The 25,248-nt window shown below is 53.0% G+C and overlaps 1 protein-coding gene across 1 annotated transcript; it reads left to right on the top strand.

Annotated features, from left to right (window-relative positions):
- Positions 1 to 16,825: 16,825 nt before the first annotated feature.
- LOC119103051 (protein tipE) lies at positions 16,826 to 24,065 on the top strand. The gene is made up of 3 exons (XM_037226499.1): positions 16,826 to 16,876; positions 19,172 to 20,094; positions 23,894 to 24,065. The coding sequence occupies exons 2-3, from the start codon at positions 19,217 to 19,219 to the stop codon at positions 24,063 to 24,065; spliced, it is 1,050 nt and encodes a 349-aa protein (XP_037082394.1). The 5' UTR covers positions 16,826 to 16,876; positions 19,172 to 19,216.
- Positions 24,066 to 25,248: the final 1,183 nt, after the last annotated feature.

Raw genomic sequence — 25,248 nt, 5'->3', positions numbered from 1 at the left:
GCGCGAGTTCTGTAGGGCGGAACAACCAGGCCGTTGACCATGTGGTTACGTTGCTTCCAGATGTGACCTATCTGATCACAGTGATGAGTGTAAATGTTGCAGGACGGGCTCTGTCAGCAGTGGTGAACGGGTGGCTGTTGGGCACTGTGAAGTGAACCACAACGATTGATGTTTTGCGGCGTCCATTCGCATCCGCGCGATGCGTGAGGCAACAGGTTCGCGAAGCTTATTGGTAAGTCGATTTCCCTTATGGATTAGCTGTGACATCTATCCTGGCTTAAAGTATCATTCATCTCTGTTTTATCGGCGTAGTGTTCCTGTTTTGGTGACTGATTCAGATTACAGTAGAATATATTGGACAGAGTTTTAGAGGACATAGCAACGTTTTCCCGCCACTTCTATATTGCGTGAAGTACGACGGGGGTCTTAGGCACACAATTCACAACACTCATGTTTCATATGACACGAATAGCAAGTCATTTGGTAGAAAGCTCGCTTTGGATGTAAATAGTTTGCTGAAATGGTAAAAAAGTGAAGAAATGTCATAAAGCGAGCAATGTAGCACTCAACAAAAGCCGTCGATGATTTCACAGTTAAGGCCACGTTGACTCTGACAAGCCAAGATATAGGCACAGTTGGGCACAACACAGTAGGAGCGTTAAACGCACACACTACCTTCCCGCAAGACCCAGGTCGCGCTCCAATACGCAGGGTCGCCATCGTCGCGGGGCCGCTGGAGTCGGTTGTCGATCTGGACCCCCCTCCCCACATCCCGTGACGTAGCGGGGCCGCTGGAGTCAGTGTCGATCTGGACCCCCTCCCCACATCCCTTAACGCAGCAGAGCCGCTGGAGTCAGTGTCGGTCTGGACCCCATCCCCACATCCCGTGACCGTGACGCAGCAGAGCCGCTGGAGTCAGTGTCGGTCTGGACCCCCTCCCCACATCCCGTGACGTAGCGGGGCCGCTGGAGTCAGTGTCGATCTGGACCCCCTCCCCACATCCCGTGACGCAGCAGAGCCGCTGGAGTCAGTGTCGGTCTGGACCCCCTCCCCACATCCCGTGACGTAGCGGGGCTGCTGGAGTCAGCGTCGATCTGGGCCCCCTCCCCACATCCCGTGACGTAGCGGGGCCGCTGGAGTCAGTGTCGATCTGGACCCCCTCCCCACATCCCGTGACGCAAGCAGAGCCGCTGGAGTCAGTGTCGATCTGGACGCCCCTCCCCACATCCCGTGACGTAGCGGGGCTGCTGGAGTCAGCGTCGATCTGGACCCCCTCCCCCACATCCCGTGACGCAGCAGAGCCGCTGGAGTCGGTGTCGGTCTGGACCCCCTCCCCACATCCCGTGACGCAGCAGAGCCGCTGGAGTCGGTGTCGGTCTGGACCCCCTCCCCACATCCCGTGACGTAGCGGGGCTGCTGGAGTCAGCGTCGATCTGGACCCCCTCCCCACATCCCGTGACGTAGCGGGGCCGCTGGAGTCAGTGTCGATCTGGACCCCCTCCCCACATCCCGTGATGCAGCAGAGCCGCTGGAGTCAGTGTCGGTCTGGACCCCCTCCCACATCCCGTGACGCAGCAGAGCCGCTGGAGTCGGTGTCGGTCTGGACCCCTCCCCACATCCCGTGACCGTGACGCAGCAGAGCCGCTGGAGTCAGTGTCGGTCTGGACCCCATCCCCACATCCCGTAACGCAGCAGAGCCGCTGGAGTCAGTGTCGGTCTGGACCCCATCCCCACATCCCGTGACGCAGCAGAGCCGCTGGAGTCGGTGTCGGTCTGGACCCCATCCCCACATCCCGTAACGCAGCAGAGCCGCTGGAGCCAGTGTCGGTCTGGACCCCCTTCCCCACATCCCTTAACGCAGCAGAGCCGCTGAGTCAGTGTCGGTCTGGACCCCTTCCCCACATCCCCTTAACGCGGTGTAGAAACCTCGAGCGGAGCGCAGCTCTCGGCAGCGGTCAGCTTTGAGGCGCAGCAGCACACTCAAGAGGCCCTAAACACCCACGGGCCTGGCTCAGCAGCACACTCAAGAGGCCTTAAACACCCACGGGCCTGGCTCAGCAGCACACTCAAGAGGCCTAAACACCCACGGGGCCTGGCTCAGCAGCACACTCAAGAGGCCCTAAACACCCCACGGGCCTGGCTCAGCAGCACACTCGAGAGTCCCTGCACACCTGTGGGCCTGGCTCAGCAGCACACTCGAGAGTCCCTGCACACCCTGCGGGCTTGGCATGACAGTGCATTCAGAAGCCCCGAACCACCCGCGGGCCCGGGCGCAAACAGCCCACACAGAGGCCCCCCAAACACCCGTGGGTCGGGAATAGCAGAGCCGCCCAGAGGCCCTAAACCCCTCGCGGCGCGCCAGACACAGCGAAGCGCTCAAATACCCCGAACCTCGCGGTCGCGCCCGAACATAGTAGAAACGCTCAGAGGCTCAGAACACCCGCGGGCTGAGCACAGAGCAGCACGCTCCGAGGTCCCGAACCCACGCGGACGCGCCGGACATAGCAGCACACTCAAAGGCCCCGAATACCCTTTGGCTGGAGACGGCAGAATGCTCAGAGGCCCCAAAGCCCCGTGGGCGCGCCGAACACAGCAGGACGCTCAGAGGCCCCAAAGCCCCGTGGGTGCGCTGAACACAGCAGGACGCTCAGAGGCCCCAAACCCCCGCGGGTGCGCTGAACACAGCAGGACGCTCAGAGGCCCCAAAGCCCCGCGGGTGCGCCCGACACAGAAAGACGACTCTCGTCAGCGGTAGGCTGGGGCATTCGGCGAGGTAGCGACAGTGCACCGGGGGGGACTGGCCGCGGACGGCCGCGGGACGGCAACAGTGACGCGAGCGCGATCTGTCGGATCGCCACGGTAGCTCCTGGTGACAGGCGCCGCTGACATCACTCGGCGCAGAGGCACGCTGCACGCAGGAGCGGCAGCGCTGCGCCCACACGGAGGCGGACATACCATGCCGACTCGCAGGCGGGGAGACGGCTGGCGGTGCTCTTCCGCCTGCGCTTAGCGTTAGTCACGGGGAATTGTGGACAGGAGGAGAGCTCAAGAAGAGAACTCAGAGCAAACGCGCCGCTGCAGCGCTTATGCAAACATTGACGCGCATCCTCATGTGATGTCCAGAATTATTACTGAAGGGACTCAGACAGCGCGCTGCTGCATTTCAGTCTCAAAACCACAGGGCGGGCAGAAATTATGCTCCTTCTCATCACTTCACCAGGTTATCATACCAGGGCATCATTGCACGCGCGCATTAGTTTGACAGCCTTGCCCTTGGAAACACACGTACAAAATATGTACATGCCGCATGGCGGTAGTTGGAATTACTTAAGCACGTAAGCCGTAATATGCACAGAACCTTCAAGTGAAGTTTTGATGACCTGCTCACAGCATCACGGGTCAAAAATTGCAAAGTTGCACACCGCTAGCATATCTATCGCTCTAATGCACGTGGCGCTTTGCGTGCTTAGAAAAATACTTCGTACAAGAAAACAAGATCATGGTAATTGAGGTTTTCCACTGCATGCAACAGATAACACAGCACAGCATATCGTCACATGCGGTATTCCTATATGCGGTCACGTAGTCATACAGCGTTAACTATGTTGTTAATAGACTGACGGAGTGTGGTGTACGCTGCTATCTCGCGCACCAGCAGCACGGATGCACCTTCTAGTATGCGCAGGTGCATCAAAGGTGCGCACCCCAAAACAGATGCCGAAGTAACTGAAGTACCGAGTACTTCTGATCTGAAGACTGGATATTTTAGCTGATTGGAATTTTACTCCGCTCAAAAGGCACCCAAAGCGTCCAGCAACTGCTAGAGGCGATTGCACGCTAGTTGCAAACGTCATATTTAGCGTTCGCGGCGAAAACATGGCATTGGTCAACCGTTCGCTCTGCGCCGCGTCCCTTCAGCAGATGAACTCTAGCTGCTCCCCCTTGAAAGGAGAGGAAGGTATTTGCAACGTGGTTCTTGTTCGACCTGCGACCGATTCAAGGGACACCAGCACCTGTCGTCGCTTGCTGTGCTGATTTAGTTTCGATGCCGGATTTAAAGCTGTGCCAAATGCCTTGACCATGTGCGGTCCCGCCATAGCGCGGACCCGTAGGGACATCCGCTCTGTCACGAGACTGCGTTTGGTGGTGATGACCATGGCGTGAATGAACGGCAAACTGAAGCACGGACTGGAGAAGACGGTCTGCTGCAGCCATCGGAGTTGGCCGTCAAGCCTGGGAGCCACCGATCGGAGCCTGGCTCCCACCTATTAGAGCCCGGGACCTACCGATCGGAGCCTGGCTCCCGCCGATCAGAGCCCGGGACCCACCGATCGGAGCCTGGCTCCCACCGATCAGAGCCCGGGACCCAACGATCGGAGCCTGGCTCCCGCCGATTAGAGCCCGGGACCCACCGATCGGAGCCTGGCTCCCGCCGATCAGAGCCCGGGACCCACCGATCGGAGCCTGGCTCCCGCCGATCAGAGCCCGGGACCCACCGATCGGAGCCTGGCTCCCACCGATCAGAGCCCGGGACCCAACGATCGAAGCCTGGGGCCCAACTATCAGAGGCTAAGTTCACCGACTAGGGCCCAATTCCATCGATCGGAACCTGGGTGCCACCGGTCGGGCCCCCGGCCGGACTGCGACGGCGGCCCTGTGCTCGCGACAGTCTCCGAAGCCCCGGCTCGTCTTCGGATCCGCAGGTGCAGCCTCTGCCAGCGTCTCATTCGTCGTTCTGGATGATCGGGCTGGTTGACTCCGTCTTGGCCATGGCCTGGCTGGTCCGGGAGGTCGGGTACCGATGCTGCACGCTCTGTCAGAGACTGTCTCGATTCCCCCGACCTGCGGTGCATGAAATGTTCTCAAATGGCGGTGCCGTTATCGAAATGGGCGTACTTTTTTCTCGCTTAGGCGGCCCCAACACACATGTAAAGGTAGCCATTATAATACTGCAGAGAAGTGAGCAGCGGCACTAATTTTGTCCCCACACCTTGTTATGCGGACAATACGCCCAACATGTAAGAGGCACCCATGCACTTTGCTTATTCAATTAGACCTTAAAATGATGCGTATTCAGTTAAACCTTGTACATGCAATTTATGTACGCTAAATCTCCTATTTTGGGTGCTATGAGTTCAGAGTTTTTATGCTGACCTTTTGAACTACAACGGACGCACCCGTTGCATACGACAACATATATTTTGAAGTCACTGCTCCACGCTCGGGTTTCCCAGCCAGCATTGTGTAATACGCTGACAGGGGGTCAACCCGTTTAGAAAAGTTCGAAGTGCATGTCGAAAATTTTTCGAACGCACGTCATTGCTGTGGAGGTTATTGGAAGCGTGAGCCGGTACAGACATGGCTCACGTGGTATCGGAATCCAGTGAAATGCGTGGAGATCCAACCTTAAGAAGGGATCTGTCCGCTTAGTCGATGTGGGCAAGTAATCTAACCACGCCGACCCGGCTCACCCAACAGCCTGCAACACCGCTTATTTCGTGGCAATCTCGCTCGGACGCTGTGGAAGTACTGTTCGGAACGTGCTGCGGTGATAGCACCTTTGATTGCCGTGGTTTGGAGGATTACGTCATCTGACATGGGGATGATTACATCTCGACGTGTCGTGACGTCGAGCTCTGACCTCGTCATCAATGTCTATGCGGTGGAAATATGGGAAATCAACCTTTCGCTATGAAACGCACGAAGCTGTCTGCATTTCATATGGCTGGACTTTCCAGTCGTTGTTAATGTGTAAATTGGTTATGTGACAGATGTCATTAGTGCCCGTAACGGTAGTAGATCAATAAAAGGTCAAAGTTGACCATAACGTCATCAGGTTATAAGGTCTATAAGACCCTGCATCACCTCGGATGATCCTTTAAATGCTGTTGAGATCAAAGCGAATCTGAACTAACGCGCGAAGAAGAACTGTCTGGGATGCAAATGAACAACACCAAGCCTACTCTTATAGGACAAATCGTACCTGCAATGTGTTTGGAAACAACCTGCGCAATTCTTGCAGAACATTGTTTGAGTCATCCAAAAGCGGCAGAATGGTACACGTGTTCTCGTTTAACTTCTAAGGTGAGAAGATGTCAAGGCTAAGTATGTCAACAGCCGGACGGCAAAGTATACAAACATAGCATAGGGACTTACGACACTCCATATCTCAACAGCCCCCCTCCCCCCCCCCCCCCCCCCCCATCCACGCCCATAATCCCTTTGCCACTTAGTTGTAAATATACATACATGGTTCGTTTACACCGTTTTTTAAGAGCGTTGGACGCGCGTCAAAAGCAAATGACGTCGGGACTCAACAGTCAGTTCGTTGCGCTGTAAGTCATGCCTAGGACTCCCGAGCCGTTTTTCAGTCACGCCCGATCATCGGTATGAAATTGACACGAGTATCGCTAGCTGCACATTCCTAGATATCTCCAGAAACGATGGAAACAAAACCAGATAGATGCGCATTCCTAAATATATCGGAGATGTCAAAACCAAAGGCAGGAGCAGGTGGACACCCGACGGGGGCGGGCGTTCAAGGAGTCGCCGTTTTGTTCTCGAATACCTGAAAGGCTTCTTGTGTGTGATATGCTTGCTGATGAATTTGCCATACATGGAAAACAACTACATTACACCCGATGTGGAACACAGATTTGCGTTTGTTGGCGCGCGAACATCATTCTCGTAGATGTGACAGGCGGCCGGCAAAACCCGTTCTCCGTACAACATGCATAAAGCGACCTGTGTCAGTACTGGCCTCACTCAACTACATCAAGCTTGATAACGATGAGGCTCTTTGAAACTGAGCTGGGGGCAAGGTCAGGTCAGGTAAAAAAACACGAAGTGTGTCGTCCAACGCCCTGTTCTCGGTGTTGTGGCAAAGGTGGCTTGGAAAACCAATCGGGCATATTCATTGGATTTCGCTTTTTTGACCTCATGTGTCAGGCTGTATTCACCCATGAACAACTGTGAGCGTGTGGGTGTAGTATGCATTGGCATGCCAAGCCAATCGCGCCCCATCGACAGAGCCTCACAGTTACTGTGATAAAAGGCAGCCGCGGATGAACTCATGTTACCACATCCGGACTCCGCCCATCGGATGCCATGTGAACCACATTCAACGACGCAACACGATAGTCTTCCAATAGCTTACTGAAGCCGATTTGCAACGATAACCGGCGCACCGGGTTGTTATTTTTTAAAATAGTTACGACTGCGAGTCGTTCGTCCGGCAAAGATGGGCAAACGCAGGTCCGGTAAATGGACAAAGCTTGATCACCCTCCCGTCGCGGCGTAGTTACCCTTGGTGTTACATGACGCAAATATTTTCAGTGGAGTGGCAAGTCCCAGTGCTAGAAAGAATAACAGCGGCATATATGAGCTTCTGCCGGCAGCTCTGTACCTTTGCAAGGTCTTTAACACCCGGAATGGTGAGGTCAGAAGCGAGTGAGGTGCCGCGCGCCTTAGGTGTATACCTTATGTTTATATTATTAATAGTGCTGCTATGGGAAAAGCTTGTGGTGTCTCTGCTTTGCGATGTGGCATGCGCAATGTTTAAATGACAGACTCAGCTCAGATGCAAATGATTCGCTGCCACACCAAAGCCATTGAAGCTGCTAGCGAGTGTTAGTTTACTTAAAACGGTTGAGTGTTTAATTAAAACAAGTGATACCAATATGTTTGAACGGACCATATCCAACTCATATGTTTGAATGAACATGGCTTTGGGGCTCGACGATATGTAGCTCCGAAGAAGCATATGTTAAACATAGATGTTGGATCGGAAGGACAAAAGGTCATGATTAATTCGTTTAATTGGAACAGTGTCGGACACAGCGCTGGGACCGAACAGTTCGATGTTCCGCGTCGCAATAAGTGGACGTGAGCGGAGTGACAGTCCACTCATATAGATGATATTGACGCTGCCAGTTTCAACACTGCTGTCGTGTAAACAGCATCGGCGGGGGATATTGCAGCATTCTGACCTTCCAAACGGCCCCGGATGACGGTCCGGATTCCAGTGCTCTTTAACCAAATGAGCCTGCTTGGCTTGCTGTCTTTGATGATGGAGCCGTATGCATATTTTATACATAAGCGTGTCTGCCCACCATTAACGAAACTACAGCCTGTGCCCTACCCCATTTGCGGTAAAAAAAGATGGCCAGCGTCATGAAATTATTCGCTATGGCCATGTTTATAGAAAGGAGGCAGAAACAGGGAGTTGATATATAGATATTTTTAACTTCTCGCGTTTTGCCTCCTACCCACTCATGTATAAATTTGAGTATTGTGGAAATGTATATAAGCAGTTATCAGCAATTCAGCAAATATCTCTCCGCAACACCGCAAATGAGTAGCCAGATTTCACTCTTCAGCTTCATCGGATCTCGGTATTACAAAGCTGGGCAGCGAAGTATTTTGATTGTTTGGAGGGGGCATTTGTTCTGCTAGGATACAGTCCTGAAGAGGCTTACAAGCGAAATCTGTTGAATAAATGTGTTCGCCCAGTTTCTATACTATGAACGTAGGTCATTTTATATATCTTACCTTAAGTGTAATTACGCTAAAAACGATGCAGAGTCTGCAAGAAATAATTCCCGTAAAACGTTTTGATTGTAGAGTGAATACAGACTCCGTGAAATGCAGATTGGCCCGGACGCGGGTATTGGAAGGTCCTCTGCCTCATGATATAACGCCACGCGACATTCTGGCGCCGATATTCCCCAAACATAAGCTCCAGCGCATGGTTGCAGTGCCCTTGTGAAACTCGCAGCGACGGCCCTCAAGCGGTTTCCAGCGATGTGACCAACCGAATCATCGTTCCCCGGAAAACCACAGACTGCATCCTGAGGTCACCGGCTGGTCCTGAGCTCAAATCCTGGCAACGCCCCGGCTAGAAGCTTCTCGATCGCGCTCTCATCTGAATAGATGCGCCCTGGCCCCTCTCCATCTGCGGAGCTCAACCCCCGCCTACCTGTGCCGTCCTCCCTGTGGCAGTGCCTGCAGAAGAACACGCCGAACTCGTTGACGGCCACCATCTTGCCGCAAAGGATGAGGCAGAGGCAGGAGAAGACGAGCAGGCAGGAGGGCAGCGTGGCGGCCAGCACCATCTGGTGCACCGTCTGCCGCTTGTCGTAATCGGTGACGACGTAGTCGTCGGCATGTGGCGTCACGTGGCACGGGTATACGGCGGGGGTGGCGGCCGTCGCGGCCGTCGGGGCCCCGCACCTCCAGCCAGCGGTCACACTCCTGGCGCAGTGTGTTCACACAGCCCTGGATGTTGATCATCACCTGCGAGCGGTTGAAGACGTTCACGTCACTCGCGGTGGGGCACGCGGTCGACGGGCGAAGCGTGCCGTCGCAGCGTCTCGCGCACGTCCCGGTAGGAGCGCAGCCGGGCGAACTCGGCGGCCTGCACGAGCGTGCCGTTCAGGCAGTCCTCGCCAAGCAGCTCGCCGTCCGCGACGCTGCGCAGGCGCGTGCAGAAGAGCTGCCAGCGGGCTGCGGAGCCGCCGACCACACGCGCTCGCCGTCGACGGCCGCCTCCTCGCAGCGGCCCCCAGTGGAAAAGGTCGGCCGTGGCCACGGCTACGGTGTCCAGCCGCAGGTCGGAAGCAGCGCTCGCGGCAGCGCGGCCGCGCCAGCTGTCGGCACACCGCCATGGCGGCACTCGTACACGCCGTCGAGACTGTTGCAGAAGTAGATGTCGCAGCGCGGCAGGTGCTTCAGCGGCAGCGCGACGCTCGGCCCTTCGCCGCGGCACTCGTAACCGTGCCGTGATGTTGCGGCAGACCGAGGTGTTCTTCGCGCGCACGCCGAAGCCGACACGGCGTGTGACGACGATGGGCGAGCAGTTGAAGAAGCGCTCCAGGTGGCTGCACTGGCCGTGCTGCTCGCCCTCCGAGCAGATGAACGCCTGCTGTGCCTCCTCCGGCTGCTCGGAGCAGAAGGCGGCGCTCAGTTGGCAGCCGCGCAGCGCGACGGTGGCGCCGGGCCGGCGCACGGACGCGTTGACCACGCTGCAGCTGGAGCCACCATTGGAGAGACACCACTCTGCGCAGGAGGGGCGCGGGCAGGGCTCGTTCATACCGCTCTCCAGGGTAGTGCACACGGCTGGCGTGCTCTCGAACTCGGCCGCCAGCGTCTCCTGGCTCGGTTTGATGACGATGAAGCACAGGTAGATGAGTGCCACGCCAGAGAGGATGGAGACCAGCTGACACAGGCAGATGGCGTTGCAGAGGCGCCGTTCCAGGGGTGTCTGGTGGACAGCGCAGGTGGCTAATGACGCCTTGGCCCGACTCTTCCGTCTCGCCATGGAGCTGCGATGGAGCTAGTGGCTTGCGCTGCTCCTGTGCCGGCTGATATGCTGTCGCGCTCGGTTTCAGCTCCCTCGCCACGAGCCGTGACCCGGCTAAGATGATCCTGTCCCGCCTGGACACCCGGCGCTGACCGCGACCCGCTTTCTGTGCTGACCTCACGCGCCTGTTCCGCCACGAATGGCCCGGCAACGCCCAACCTGGGAGCTTGGCCCTGCTTCGCCACCCGCCCCCGCTCCCCGGAAGAGGCGTGCCGAGGTATCGGAACGCGTCGGGCCCGAGGCGACCCTCGAGACGCAACTGGTGGCTATCGCCCCCTTCGGCCGCCCGCCGCTAGAGGCGCTGCCCGTGCGACCACTGCGCGCATCGATCGGCATGACAGCGGATGACCTACTCGGTTTCCATGGCGACAAGTGTTTGTCCAGAAGCATCCCTCTTCTGGCGTGATTGTTGTAGGAATAAATCTCGCTGAAGTCTCCAATAATCAGGAGTCTCACTTTCTAAAATGGTTTGGTTGGGGTGGGGCTGACCCGATAAGGTTGACCCAATCCGCCCACCATCCCTGATTTCACCCGGATGTTGGCCACTTTTATTTGCGTCCACGGTGTTAAAAATTTAGTCGATTCTTAAACTGTTACCGGGGGTAATGAACTGCCATTTCAGGGCGAAGCGAAGCTGCATTCTGTGAAAAGCTGGAAATGGAAGAAAGTCAACTAAAAAAGTAATCCGAGCCTCTGTGATGAACGGAGCTAGTTGCAGTTCATCGTTCATCGAAGGCGGTCCGATGTAAAAAAAGACGGTTTTATGTAGGATGGCGTGATCTGACACGTACGGACGAGAACCTGCGGAAAATTTTCGGGCACGCTGTCACCATGTGCCTTTTGTCTGAAAGTGTAACTGGATTGGCACGATTTTTTCTTAAAGCCATGTCGGTGACTGGAAGAACAGAGCAGGTAAATCCTGGTGACCGAATGACCTGCAAAGTGGCGGTCTTAAAACGCGGCGTGACCAACGCTTTAACGCGTGTTGAAGTCCATGTAAAGAAGAAAGGTCTTGAATCTGGGTATTTCGCGTTGACAAATTGAGAGCTATCTTGTCGAAAATAGCCGACCTTTAGTCTGCCAGGAGGTAGTGATTAAACGACGTTATGAAAAAAACAACATTGGTAATGCTGAGAAAACTCGACGCCCTCCGGCTTGCGCTTGGTCAGGTTTCTTCGCAAAACTCGGTCAACAACCACCCCCCATTATTTCTTTCATTCTGGAAGATACCGCACCGAAGATGTCGAATAGATTCCTTCATACCCTTTTTGTTTACAACCAGGAGGAAGATACGCCGCTACGCTGTACTTATTGTTCCGCCCTGTCATCAACATCAGCTTATCCCAAGATTCAGTTGGTGAGAACGCTTCATTTCCGATGTATCCGCCCGTGGCGATGTGGAGTAGAATCGCTTCCGGCGATCGTGTTTGTCCCCGGCCGGGGTAGCCTGCGACCGGTGGCAGCGGACGGGCTATAGTTAAGGTACCGTCAAAGGGCAGCATGGACCGTGCCGACCATCGCCACACCTGCGACCGGTGGCAGCGGACGGGCTGCAGTCAAGGCACCGTCAAAGGGCAGCATGGACCGTGCCGACCATCGCCACACCTGCGACCGGTGGCAGCGGACGGGCTATAGTCAAGGTACCGTCAAAGGGCAGCATGGACCGTGCCGACCATCGCCACACCTGCGACCGGTGGCAGCGGACGGGCTGCAGTCAAGGCACCGTCAAAGGGCAGCACGGACCGTGCCGACCATCGCCACATCTTTAACTGCTTTGCGTTTGCGCTCATCCCAGAAAACATCCCAGCAAAACGTTTGGAGTAAATCTGCAAGAAATCATGGTCACCTGAATCATATCGCATTACAATTCCGCACATCCCGTCCGGCCTGATGGCTTCAGTCCGTCCCGATGGCTCAGTTGGTTAGAGCGCCCGCCTCCCAATTCAACCACCCGTGGCGGGTGGGATCGAGTCGCTTCAGGTGCTCGTTGTTTGGCCCTGACGGGTTTGGCCTGCGGCCGGTGCCAGCGGCCGCGATAAAAGTCAGGTGACGTCACTGGGCAGGACGGGCCGTGGTGAACATAGCGGCACGTCAAGCTTTCGACACCAAATTCTGTCCTTGGCATGAAATTGCGCGATCGGATGGTAGGAGTCAGAGCTTACGCGACAGGCACTGCTCAGCGTGAGCTCTGATCCCAGAAATCCATCCACTCAAAAGGATCGGATTAAATCTTTCGAAAATCCCATTGATGCGAGGAAGCAATCTTTGCATCACAAATGGAGGACAGTGTGTATACCTCTTGATCCCCAATCATGGGAACGCAGACGTCCTAAAATAACTACTCTTTTCATGAGAACGAATGCATGGAACATGGAGTTCGTGATCTCCTGATTAAGCCGCAAGTTCTTGGTTAACAATTCATCTGATTCGCAAAGAAGTCGTAGGAAGGCTAAATAAACAGCCATGTTTATGCAAAACTACTTTGTACACGGGGTGTCCCGTCTAAAAATTAACCCCACGTTTTACTCAGCACTGACAAACGTATTCCTCGCGCAAGAGTGTGGTGGCACTCGAATGACCATCCAATCGCAAAATAACCGTCCAATGGCAAAATGGTCATAAAATGACAACATGGGTATGTGATGACAAAATGGCCAGTCAATGGCAAATGTGGTAGTCATCAGTGATCACACATTTGTGAAGTAATCACTCTCTAGAAGATCCCTCTTTGAGGACAAGAACGTGTATATTGTCCACACCATCTCAGAGCTCTATATGGCTACCTCTTAGGTAGCCTTCCGGGCGGCCCTGGGACGACTTCAGGGGATCGATCGGGACGGGGAATGCCTCCAGCAGGCCGGGACACCGCCGCATATGGCACGGGCCTCTCTGGATCGGTTCGAGAATTATTTCGCTGCAATGCACATCAGCTTAAGACTGCCACGCTGGGGCCTCTCACCCGTCCGACCCGTCGCCCTTGGGCTTAATGCTGTGTGGTAACCTTTCAGGAACCACGCCCACGTCACATGCCAGCGAGCCTTCAAAAGATCAAGGCCACCTTTGGGCTAAGATGGGGTGCATCACCGTGGACGTGGTTCTATCGGACGATCGACCACGAGGTTCGACCGAACTATGGACTACCTGCAGCAGGCCTAACGTTTTTGTGCCCTGGACCGCCAGGAGTCCCATTTGAAGCACCTTTCGTTGTCATGATCTGACGGGAGGGGAATCACTGATGACTACCGCCGTCGCTGGGGGAATCACTGATGACTACCGCCGTCGCTGACTGTCTTTGCCATTCATTTAACACTCGAGTGTCACGAAGGCATATGATATATGACTGTGCGGTGATATCATATGAAATATGAAAATCACACATTCGTGTGAGAGTTATAACATATGACAGTCACGATTGTACGACAAATACCTTCGCCACTGTTGAGGAAAACGTGGGCTTATTTTTATTTGGGCTACCCTGTACTTTAAAATGTCGCCCTGATAGGTGTAGGGGTTGATGCAACCCTGTTAAAGTTTTTGTGGATACCTCTCCAGAAGGTTGTGCAACTGCGCCAAAATTATAATAATACATATATATATATATATATATAATTTTAAATGAACATATAATTAGCCTATAGAGCATTTATTGCACGTGTTTTGACAAAAAATTACGCTTCTAGCCTTTCTGATTTTGGAGCAGCGGAGGATTTTAAGGAACACTGCACGGCGATCTACGGCCTAAACAGGCGGATGGCAACCGACGAGGTCGCGGAACGCGCGCAGCGGGCCGACATTGCTACATTAACGAAGCTGTATATAATGAATGTATGCTCAAAACATATATATAAAAAGAGACATCATTGTACTCAGCATTGAACAATGAATACGCATGGATTAGGTTTGTGCCGCAACGAGGCACAAGCCTTGAAAGTAAGAAGTTCTGGACAATGCGGTGTTTGGCCTGACATAATGAGGTCAATTATTGGCCCAATGCGATACAGATAGCGAGATCTCATCAGTGCCCACCCAGAGTTGCTTTCCGCGAAGGCCTATCGTTGTTAGTTTGGGAACGCCAAGGGGTCCCATCAACCGTCCTACTTCACCATCAGTCCGCGTTGTGAAAAACGGCGAATCGGGCGCGGGTTCAAAGCTGCCGCATACTGCAGTCAGCTGTTTTTTTTATCTTAATTCACTTGAGCCATCTGAAGTGTTTGAAAAATCTTTCGCACATTTGCAGACCACCCCAACGTGCGAAGCAGTCCGTATGAAAAAACGCTATCTCTATGGTGTGCTATCTGTCACAAAATAAACAGAACACTAATAGTGGTGCGTAAAGGTGCCTACCTAGTGTACCAACCGTTACAATTACTTTCTGAATTTCTTAAACGCAGTATTCCATTTTCGTTGAATCCATTGATGGGCCCATATAAGCACTTGGAGGGGGCACAAATCAGCAGCAGGGTCAGTCCCCCGAAGATACATAAAGTAACGCTTCTGTCAATGGTGCTCGTCGTGATGCGTTTGTGTCGAGTTGGGTACTTCATCCTCAGCTGGGCAGAGGTAAACAAGCCACGTGAAGTGCAATACGCAGCCTCCACAGGTAACCATTTTGTCTTCGGCAGGATATTGGCAGTTGAAAACGATCTGCGCAGATGATCATCTGCAACGTCCGATCCGTGCTCTCTTCTCAAAGACATTCAAAGCGCCGAAATACTTCTGCCTACAATCCTTTAGTGCATTACCAGTGCGTTGCTCTGTCTCTCCAGGCTGATCCAGATCTGCGTGCGCTTAACGCTACCGCGTGGTTATAGAAAATGTGGGGAAATGTTGATATAGCTTGGCACGGCAATGCCAAGCTAAAGCCAATTAGAAATTGGACTCTGTTCCGAAACAATGTTTTCGACACTGCTTCGTCCATTAACATTCATTGATCTAGGCGACCAAAACCATTCCAATCGTTCGTGTGTGGGACGTGGATGACTCAAAACCATATATGTGCATAAATGCAAATGTCAAAATTGACTGACCAAAATGGTACACCGTTTGTGTTCGCTTCTTTCGTTGGATTTAAGCTGTATGCTCATTTAAATCACGATCTTTTAATTATTTGCTTCTTCTGTTTGCACCACTCTCTAACTTATCATATTTCGGCGATACATGACGTATCAGCACATGCACATAATTCTGATCCTGATCCTGATACACATGAAGTTTTAAAGTTTGTCAACTGACTACTGGTCCTGATATTTTCGGATCAAATGTTGCGCATCATTTACAGAGGTGGTTCCGATTGTAACACCATTATACAGTATCATTGCATTATCAAGCGCGTAAACGATACAAGCTATTGTCATGGCACCGGCGGAGTTTCGTATTGCAGTAGGCTAACTCTGAATAATGGGCAAATAGATGTATGATTTCAACGTTTAGGCTACACACAATGAAGGAGAAAGCTATTTTTGTTGTCATTTCATGAGCCTGCGGAGTGGCAGAAATGCATCTGCTACAGCCCTTAAGCTGTAGCTATCACTGAGAGTGCAATGATTGGGTGGAATCTGTGTGACGGTATGAAACATGTGAAAGTGGATACCAACATCGTGCTCTAATCCTATGTTTTTGTAAAAACAAGAAGATACCTCACATTCTAAAACTGGTCTTTCCACCTCAACACACACAGAACAGTCAAATTGATGCCACATCGGGCTTCGTCGCTGGACGTGATCCCGTGGTCTAACGCTGCCACGATGAAAGTTATGGAAGTGCGTATTACTTACTTAGCCGCCATGTCGTGGTCAAACTTTGCAGAATTATACAGCCCAAAGGGGCGCTGCTGGCTATAAGGCATATGATATAATCTGATAAGCATGCCGCGGCTTTGCACATGCTTAATCCAAGCATGATGTTTTGGCGCGCCCAATACCTCTATGAAGCTCGCTCGACGCTGCATAGTAGAAAGACCCACGGCATAGGGAGCACTTGGCGACGGCGAGTGCTCCCCTTTTGATGCTATAGGTGGCATGCGGAGGCCATGGGTATGCTGTGAGCGACGTATGGAGGCCATGGGTATGCTATAGGTGGCATGCGGAGGCCATGGGTATGCTGTGGGCGGCGTGTGGAGGCCATGGGTATGCTGTGGACGGCGTGTGGAGGCCATGGGTATGCTGTGGACGGCGTGTGGAGGCCATGAGTACTCTGTGGGCGGTTCGCGGAGATCCCGGACATACCGTGGGTGGCGTAGGGATCCCCCGGATAGCTGCGGTCGGCATGGGCAGGCCCTTTACATGCTGTGGGAAGCGTGCGGAGGCCACGGACATGCCTGCACGGCCCCGCGTGCGGCGCCCTGGTTGCGGACGCTCTCGTGCCGGTGGTGCGACGCGTTCCGTCGGCCGCGCGCCGCCGCCGCCTGGGATTGGTGGCCGGGTGGGGAGGGGCGTGGGGAGGGGTGATCGATTCCGCCGCGTCGACGAGCCGCGCCCGGCCGCTGCCACTGGACATGGACGGCAGCCCCCTGCCCAGGTATGTCGCCGCCCCAACATAGGTTCGCTCTGCATTGGACGTAGGAGGTCAGCCTTGGTGGAGGGTAGGCACCCCTACAATCTCTTTGCTGTGTGTGGTTATGGTGTGGAGACTCATACTGCACGCCGCTGGTGGATGTGCGGGTGCTTGGCATCATCTTGTGGGGGGCGTTTTCTGAAAGCCAAGTGGAGCAAATCTGTTTGACGCAGCTGTTTTTCTTCACCCGAAAAGGTGAGAAGGAACAACTGTCATTAACACGTTTCCTAGTAGCTGCTGTGGGGAAAGCTGTTTTCCGTGGCAAAAAAGCATTGTTAAATGAGCTTAGTGACATTTCTAACCAATGCCTTACTTGTTTTTCGTACGTTGGCATAAGTCATTACTGTGATGTGTATTATTTTCCAAATAAATCCCGCAGCAATAGCATGACAAATAGATAGGGGCATATATTCACGACGCTTGTGCACTGCCCATATCTCACTTCGTACTTTTGCACTGTCTGCTCTTGGGAAAATTTGACCCTCACCGTTCTCTTTCCCATCCATACGGCGAGTGCATTCAGAATGTATAATGTCTGTTTATATATAATAGTTATTCAGCTCTGTCCTGATAGTAAAATGCCAACTGAACAGAGCTGTGATGGTGTGACCCATGTGTACACATCGTTGCACAATGCTAGCTTAAATGTATTCTAAATTTGGTTGAATTTGCCGGTTGCTTACGGCCGTGATCGGGCAACTGAGTGCAGCCGGTGGTTCCCAGCACGAGGGCTTTGTCTTGCGGGTTGACCTATATATATATATATATATATATATATATATATATATATATATATATATATATATATTGTTTAAGGTGCAGCCACCTAGTGAACTGGCCTTGAAGTCAATGAGGGCCCGTGCTTATTTTGCATCTGCAATCCCAAGTTTGTTGCGGTTAGTTCTCCGTGCATAAGGTGCAGGAGGCGTCTCAAAAATATTTTGCTTTATCGTCATCATTTACGGCGAATGAAGCCCTTTTTGTCCTTTGACAACCTCAAATGGAGACTTAATGTTTTGTGTCTGAAATGAGCCCAGTCAAGTGTGTCACATTAGACGGAGCGAGTAAAACGCTGAAGTTGATATTTTAAAACACTTGCGTAAAAAATACTGGATGAAGATTTATGCATATTATGAGGGACGCACTCACACATTTCACTATCGTCTGTCTTCCTCCCTTAACGGAATGCCCAAATTATCCTAGACGTTACTCAAAAGCTCTAGGGCAGTAAAACATGAATTTGTCTAAATTTCCATAGCGTCCATACGGAAAATCACCGGCTCAGCAGTTTGACCCACATCGGAACATTACAATATTTATACCATGACTAATGCCTATGCGTCTCGTGGAGAAGGCACCAGACCGGCATACGCGTAAAACTCACAACCTCAAATCACGTTCCAGTAAAACAACCCCTACGCCCTCAATCGAAAAGACACAGATCCTGAAAACGAGTAAAGACAAACACCATCTACAGCTCTGGGAAGTGACCATCATCAGAGAAACAATGTTTGACGTCAACAAACAGTTTAGTTTATGCATCACCATGGACTTTTCAGCCATCCCATGTCAACATAGTAACCACTGTCTGAAATTCGTCACGGAAGGGACGTAGGGAAAAAGACTCTCTGAAAAGCTGTTGTCGTGGTCCGACGTTATGTTCTGCGATGACGTTTTGACGTGACGTCATCTGTTCACAGCTGTTGCGCGTTTAACGGTGCCTGGAGGAGCGCGCTTCTCATTTGTTAGTCATATGCGTGTCCTGTGTGCTACAAACCTGTGAAATTGGGGATGGGTCCTCTTGAAACATTTCCTAACTTAGACTCATATGAATGGCTGTTGGTGATGATTTAATTTGTTATCTTTAGATTAGCGTCCACAAATTATCTGATATTGAAAACTCAACAAGGATGGAATAAACACACAAGGAGCTGACAAAATGTGCAGTTGTCTTCTCATGTAACACACGCAACGTGCAAGGCGCGGTAAAGCGGACGCTTAAAATTGCATACACAGTGGGTAGATGATACAGCAAAGTGCTGCCCACATTTTGACACCATTAAAGCCATTTGTAGGACACTCTGCTGGTTCTTGAATTTTGGTGGGAAGACGGCAAGCGAATGCGGATGCCCGCTGCATTCTCTCAACCAGATGTACAGTAGTGATCCTATTCAAACGTTTCAACAGATAAGATCACATATTTCAAACATCTGCAAAGCCTCGTGGACTGCGCACACTTACACCGACGGTCCGTCGCAGGTGAGGTGTGTCGCGACCTCCCACGAGCGGCCATGCCGTGACGTCATGACGATCTCGGCCGAGCACAGCCGGCTGTCGGACGAGGACGATGACGAGCAGGAGGAGGAGGAGCTGCCTCCACCGCTACTGAACCTGCGGCAGCGGCTGCGTCAGAAGTACGAGGAAAACGTCGAGAAAATCAACTTCTACTCCACCGTGTTCTTCAGCTTGCTGGCGATCGGCGCCTTCTTCGGCTTCCTCTTCCTAGTGCCGTTTGTGATCGAGCCAGCCGTGACTACCATCCAGATGGACTTTGCGCTGGACCCGGTCACGTGCTGCGTGGTCTCGTACCAGGAGGACTCCGGCGCACACAACTGCTCCAAGTGGAGCTCGTGCCGCGAGGGCTGCACGCGAGAGGTGTTCGAGTGCGTCAAGATCCTGGTGGCCTACACCGACGCCAAGAACTTCTCCTGCAGCCGGCGCCCGGTCGACCACCAGTGGCTGCACAACGAGGCTTTCCTCTACCCAAACGTCAAGGGCTGCGGCTACCCACCGTCGCTCAACTGCACGGTGTTCGCGCAGACCTACCGCGCTGTGAACACCACGTTCCCGTGCTACTACAGCCGGGTGGACGCCACGCTGGTGATTACGGCTCTGGACCCGGCCGAGATCGAGCACAGCCTGCTGCTCTCCATCATCGGGCCGCTGATCGCTTTCGGCGTGTCGGTGGCGTTCCTCGTGCACGCCTACCACCGCATGAAACGGAAGGAGGCGGCCGCGGCGCTGCAGGAGCTGGAGGAGAAGGCGCAGTGTCTACTGGAGCGCGAGCAGGAGCAAGTGGCCACGCGTAGCAACGCCACTAGCACGTACTCCATCAAGTCCATCTCCAGCAAGATCAATGCCACAGTGATGCGACTGTCTAGGGAGCGGCGCAAGGAGAGCGGGTGAGTGGGATTCAGTATCTGCTAACCCAACCTGCTCCTGAAGAGACTCGACAGCTGCTGACACAGGCTGCTGATGACAAGACTGGACAGCCGCTAACACAGGCTGCTGATGACGAAACCCAGCGTCTGCTGACTCGAACTGCTGATGACGAGTCTCGGTACCTGCTGAGACAGGCTGCTGATGACGAGACTCGCTACCAGCTGAGACAGACTGCTGATGACGAGACTGGGCCTGTATTGGCTCGGATGGCGACCGATGAGACGTCGCGGCCAACTTGCTGGCCTCTAGCCAGCCGTTGTGGGGCTGGCCGCCAGATGCAGAGTAACAACATGCATTCGTTTGGGCATTGCTTAGCATGACGGTGTATCGCTTACCATCGACTAGTACTGCTTTTCAGGTGAAGAATGGTTTGTTTTTGCAAGCTGGTCACATCGACCGGTTTTCTGTTTTGATGAAACCGGGCCAGCGTGTGTCACGTTGCTCATGGCTGCTCACTTACGTTGATGGAAACGTTCACAGAGCACTGAAAGTGGACCTATCAGAAACCGTTGTTCATTCCCTATTCCGACGTGTGCTCCCCCAGCAGCTGCCACATAGCTTCCTTAAGTGTGATCGATACGGGTGACACTGCAATCCCGGACGCACGTCACCTTTTACAGCCGGCGATAACATGTCATTCGCCCGCGCCCTGAAGCGCGCCGCCGTAGCGGCGGCGGCGCGGCGATGGGTCACCTCGTGGCCGTGTCCCCAGCTCCGTCGGCCTTCTGTCGGTCGATGGTCACGGTTCCGGTGACGAAGAGGAGGCGGGCGGCGAGGGCGAGACCGTCTGCTGAGGGCGGTGAGCGACGGCGCAGTCCGTGTCGCTGGCTCGCATGAGGCGCGGGGCGGCGCGGCGGCTGGGTGCTCGCTCGGAGCCGGGCCTGGCCAGCCGTCCCAGGCCGGCCCGATCGGCACCTTGCTATGCATTGCCGGCGCTGTGCTATATGTTGTGAGCAGGCAGAGCTTCCTCGGTGTGATCGGGCGGAACCGGGAAAACTCCCGCCTCCTTTGACACGTTGTGCTGCAGAGGTGTCCGAATGGCTCGATACGAGGGGAAATGCGACAAGCCCTATGAAATTCATGTGCTCATCCCTATAACTGCAGCGTGCGCAGATATGACCAGGGTGGCGCCAATACTGAAGCAGTGGGTTGTAAACAGTGGGATGCCATGACCCACTTGGCGGCATTTGATGTAGAACTTTCTGCCTACCACTTCATTTCTTCATATTGCCAGGTGCCTTGAACTGCTTTTCTTTATGCCTAGGCGCATCTCACCTCGAAAGCATTTCTTGGCTTCGCCTGGCATCTGTACTCTGTTCTGAGAGCGATCTGATATTGCTGTTCTCGTACAGTCTTCACACGCCGATATGCGCTGAGAGGAGTACAGACAGGTACAGAGTACAGACCGAGATGTAAATGGCAGAAGAGCGCGCCGCTGCAGTCTTATTCGTATTCAACCGCGCCTTTTCGAACGTTTGCCTGGAACTTGGCCCTACGTGCCAATCTCTGACAGCACACCTGGGCAAATCATAGATAAGCCCAGTTTGGCGCTACGATAATGTGGAAATGTCTACACTCGTGACCGACCAAAAGCTGCAAACAGATGTCATGCGTATGTGAGGCTGTCATAAATCGATGCCGCATGAAGACTGTTTGTCTCGGCAGCCCACTGAATAGAATATTGCAAGACTAGAAGGGGAGAACTTTTGTCTTCTGACAGAGCTGTTTGTAATGTGACGCTCCGAAAGGTCAGCCAATTTCCAGTCGTTGTCTAAGCTCCGTGGACATTTGCTGCTGTTTGCACATGCATAATTCGCAGAGGACACCAAACATGCGGCCGGCAGCCCACTGGCACCAGCTACAGTTCGAGAGCTGGGAAAATTAGATAACTCAAGGGAGCTTTTTGAACAGCTGTCACACATGACATGGCCATATGCGTATAATGTTATGTTTGAAACAGAAGTGGTCAAAATGCATGGTGCAAACCAACGCACATGGGCATCTTCAAGAATCTAACACTGTATAGTTATCATTTAAATGGATTTTTTAACTGTTGTTATTGCTAGTTTTATACTCAGCGCTGATGGGATACAGAGGTCTCCTATGCAAGTCTCAGACCGAAGTCCCAGAGATGTAAAACAGGGATGGGATGAGATGAGATGCAAATCGTGAAACTCTTACGTCACTGGGGCATTGCATGACCGTACGGTCGAAACGCCCGATAGCCCAATGACTGAGTAGTTAACGAAACTCTGTCATGTGCGAATGTTGGCCACCCTTGCCAGTCATGCTGAGTTCATCACGTGGTAGTCATAGTGCAACTCCCCTAAAATGTGCTCTTAAAACGATCTGATTAAAATTTTAGATACTCCGACGGGCATGTAGCAGTTGGGTCGTTAGAAGTATTTCTGTAGCCAGTATTTCGTGTAGCACTGATGTCGGTATATAGGTGTTGACTGTAGAAGTACTGTTGTGTAGCATCTGAGCGTTGGCCATGGTATCAAGTAGAGGTGGTATTGCAGCAGTATCATCATGTGCGATGATCTAGCAGCGTCGTTGGGAGAACCGTATAACTGCCTTCAACAACAAGCAAGCAACAAGCTGTCAAGCCACCTCGACGAGATGTTCTTATTTGATTTACCGCTGACCCCCTTAGGTGAGTATGGTTTATGTACATGAACCCCGGAGCAGCCAACGCAAACCCATATTCCATGGTTGTATCGGGTCGAGTAAAAACGCTTTCCGTTCAAATCATTTTTAACTAGAAGGCCACAAAATCGCAGCCCAAAAAGTCACTGCGACGTGTGCGAATGGTTGATATAACTATCAGTCTCAACTCACATCCAGCACGAAGGAGATCTATCCAATTTAGCGCCGTTTTGTTCAGCTGACGGCTGGTTATCGCCGCAGTTTCGAGGCCCTGTCGTAAAGCTCGTACCACCGCATAATGCTGAATTTACATAAGAACCATGTCGACATCAAAAATCGTCGGAAATGTTGTTTCGTATGCAGCGACAACTTCTAGAACAAATGTTTTACCAATTGTAAATCATCAGCACAGCTTTCACTGCCTTTCACTGAATATTTTTGTATGGCTCAATAAGAGTAATGCTGTGCCAAATCATTAAAAAGGGTTTTGGCAAGGGCAAGTCAAGACAAAGAACTTATATTAAAATGAACTCGTAATGCTTGAGATGATTACATCACAATTTTTGGATAGCAAACATGACGTTGGCATCGTGAGAGTTACCTTCATATCACCAGAACGCTACAATCTGGCCAAATGTCTTCGTCCACTGACAGCAACGTAAATAGTGCTACTTGATCCTCGCCCCGCCTTTTTAAAACGGACTGGGAGGTATAACGAAACAAAGAAGCAGGAACGAGGCAATACAGGACAACGGAATCATGTCTAATTTCGAGAAGCCGTTACATCGGTCCTACTCACGGTGTAGTCCGTATCGTGTCGTCATCGCCGGGCAGGTCCCGATGACATCACATCTCACGTCACCAGTGACGTTATGCCTCAGGTCTCCGATAACGCTGCATCCCGGACCTCCGATAACGTCACATCCCAGGTCTTCGACGTCTTCACACAACAGGTCGCTGGTGGCGGCACCTCCAAGGTCCCCGGTGACGTCAAGTCTCATGCTCTGGTGACGTCACGTCCCAGGTTCCAGTGACGTCACGTCCATGTCGTCGCATGCACCACCATCCCCTACCGCCTGCCATGACCAAGCTGACAGAGGACGCTGGCAGGTCCGGCGACAACATCGAGATGGAGGAGGTGGTGGAGGCGCGGCCGCCCAGCCGCTACCTCAAGCCAGGCCGCATGCCCAGCGGCAACCGGAACAACCTGCTGGAGCCACTGGAGGTGACGCCGCAGACGCAGCCCGCCGAGACCGAGACCGGGTACGTTTTGTGGGTCTGACGGCTCACCAGGTGCGGGCGGGCCGACGCGGTGTGGACGAGGCGGCCGCCGAGACCGAGGCCGGGTACGTTTTGTGGCTCTGACGGCTCACCAGGTGCGGGCGGGCCGACGCGGTGTGGACGAGGCGGCCGCCGAGACCGAGGCCGGGTACGTTTTGTGGCTCTGACGGCTCACCAGGTGCGGGCAGGCCGACGCGGTGTGGACGAGGCGGCCGCCGAGACTGAGGCCGGGTACGTTTTGTGGGTCTGACGGCTCACCAGGTGCGTGCGGGCCGACGCGGTGTGGTCGAGGCGGACAGCGGGGAATTCGACGGAAGCGAGGGTGTGGATCCACCCCACCATGGGTAGTGTCGGATGGGACGGCCCCTGTCTATTACGTTCATAACTACGATTATGCAATTACGTGGATTGTTTTGTGTCGATTCGTCCGCGAGTCCTGCGGACGGTTTAAAACGTAAGCTATGAGTATCCCTGCGACGCATCTGCACCCGGGGGCTACATTACATCGCCGTGCCAACGAGAGCCGCATTATAGGCCACACCTAGTGTTACAGCCCGTGAGCAGGCCGCGTGCCGGAGGCGCCTGTTCTAAGCGAATACATTCGTCATACGCACAAGCCACGCGAACAGGCGGTGGGGGCAGCAGTGGTCGTCTACGTCTCGGGGATGACGTGGTGCAAAGCTGATGCGTTTTTTTTGTCCGATCTGATCCGAGCCTCATCCGGTCAGGGCAGATCCAGGTACCATCCTAACGCATAAACTTCCTTCAAAGTTGATCCAATCCGATTTCATAAGTTGTTAAGCGCATTTACGAGGAGCGTTATGCACATAGATAAGACAGCAGTAACGGCCTCATTCCTCGTATAAAAACCAGTAGAATATAAATATAGATGCGTTGATATTTCGGCAACATGCCTTTATCGAAATGAACAGCAGAAATAAATTCAAAATTGCTTGCCAATGATCCTACTCGATTTTTCAGGTTTTTTTTTAGCAGCGAGCCACAGGTTATACAGGTCACCAACATTCAGGGGATTAAACAAGGGGCAATTGCCTGTCGTTTCTACGATACAGCGCATATCTAAGAATTATAGTACACGAAAAATGTGTGTACACGCAAACGAATTCAAGTTAACAGGCATCACGTATCACGGCTCATTCAAACGTACAAACGAGTTCAAATAA

Source organism: Pollicipes pollicipes, unplaced genomic scaffold (assembly GCF_011947565.3).
Source record: "Pollicipes pollicipes isolate AB1234 unplaced genomic scaffold, Ppol_2.1 Scaffold_5724;HRSCAF=6776_pilon_pilon_pilon, whole genome shotgun sequence".
Lineage (NCBI taxonomy): Eukaryota > Metazoa > Arthropoda > Thecostraca > Pollicipedomorpha > Pollicipedidae > Pollicipes > Pollicipes pollicipes.
This window is presented reverse-complemented; position numbering and strand designations above follow the sequence as displayed.

What these genes read in the sequence shown, in the direction of transcription:
- LOC119103051 (XM_037226499.1), top strand. Translation starts at nt 19,217, where the DNA reads ATGACGATCTCGGCCGAGCACAGCCGGCTGTCGGACGAGGACGATGAC. An exon ending in GAGCGGCGCAAGGAGAGCGG is followed by an intron (nt 20,095 to 23,893) that starts GTGAGTGGGATT and finishes GGACGCTGGCAG; the next exon opens with GTCCGGCGACAACATCGAGA.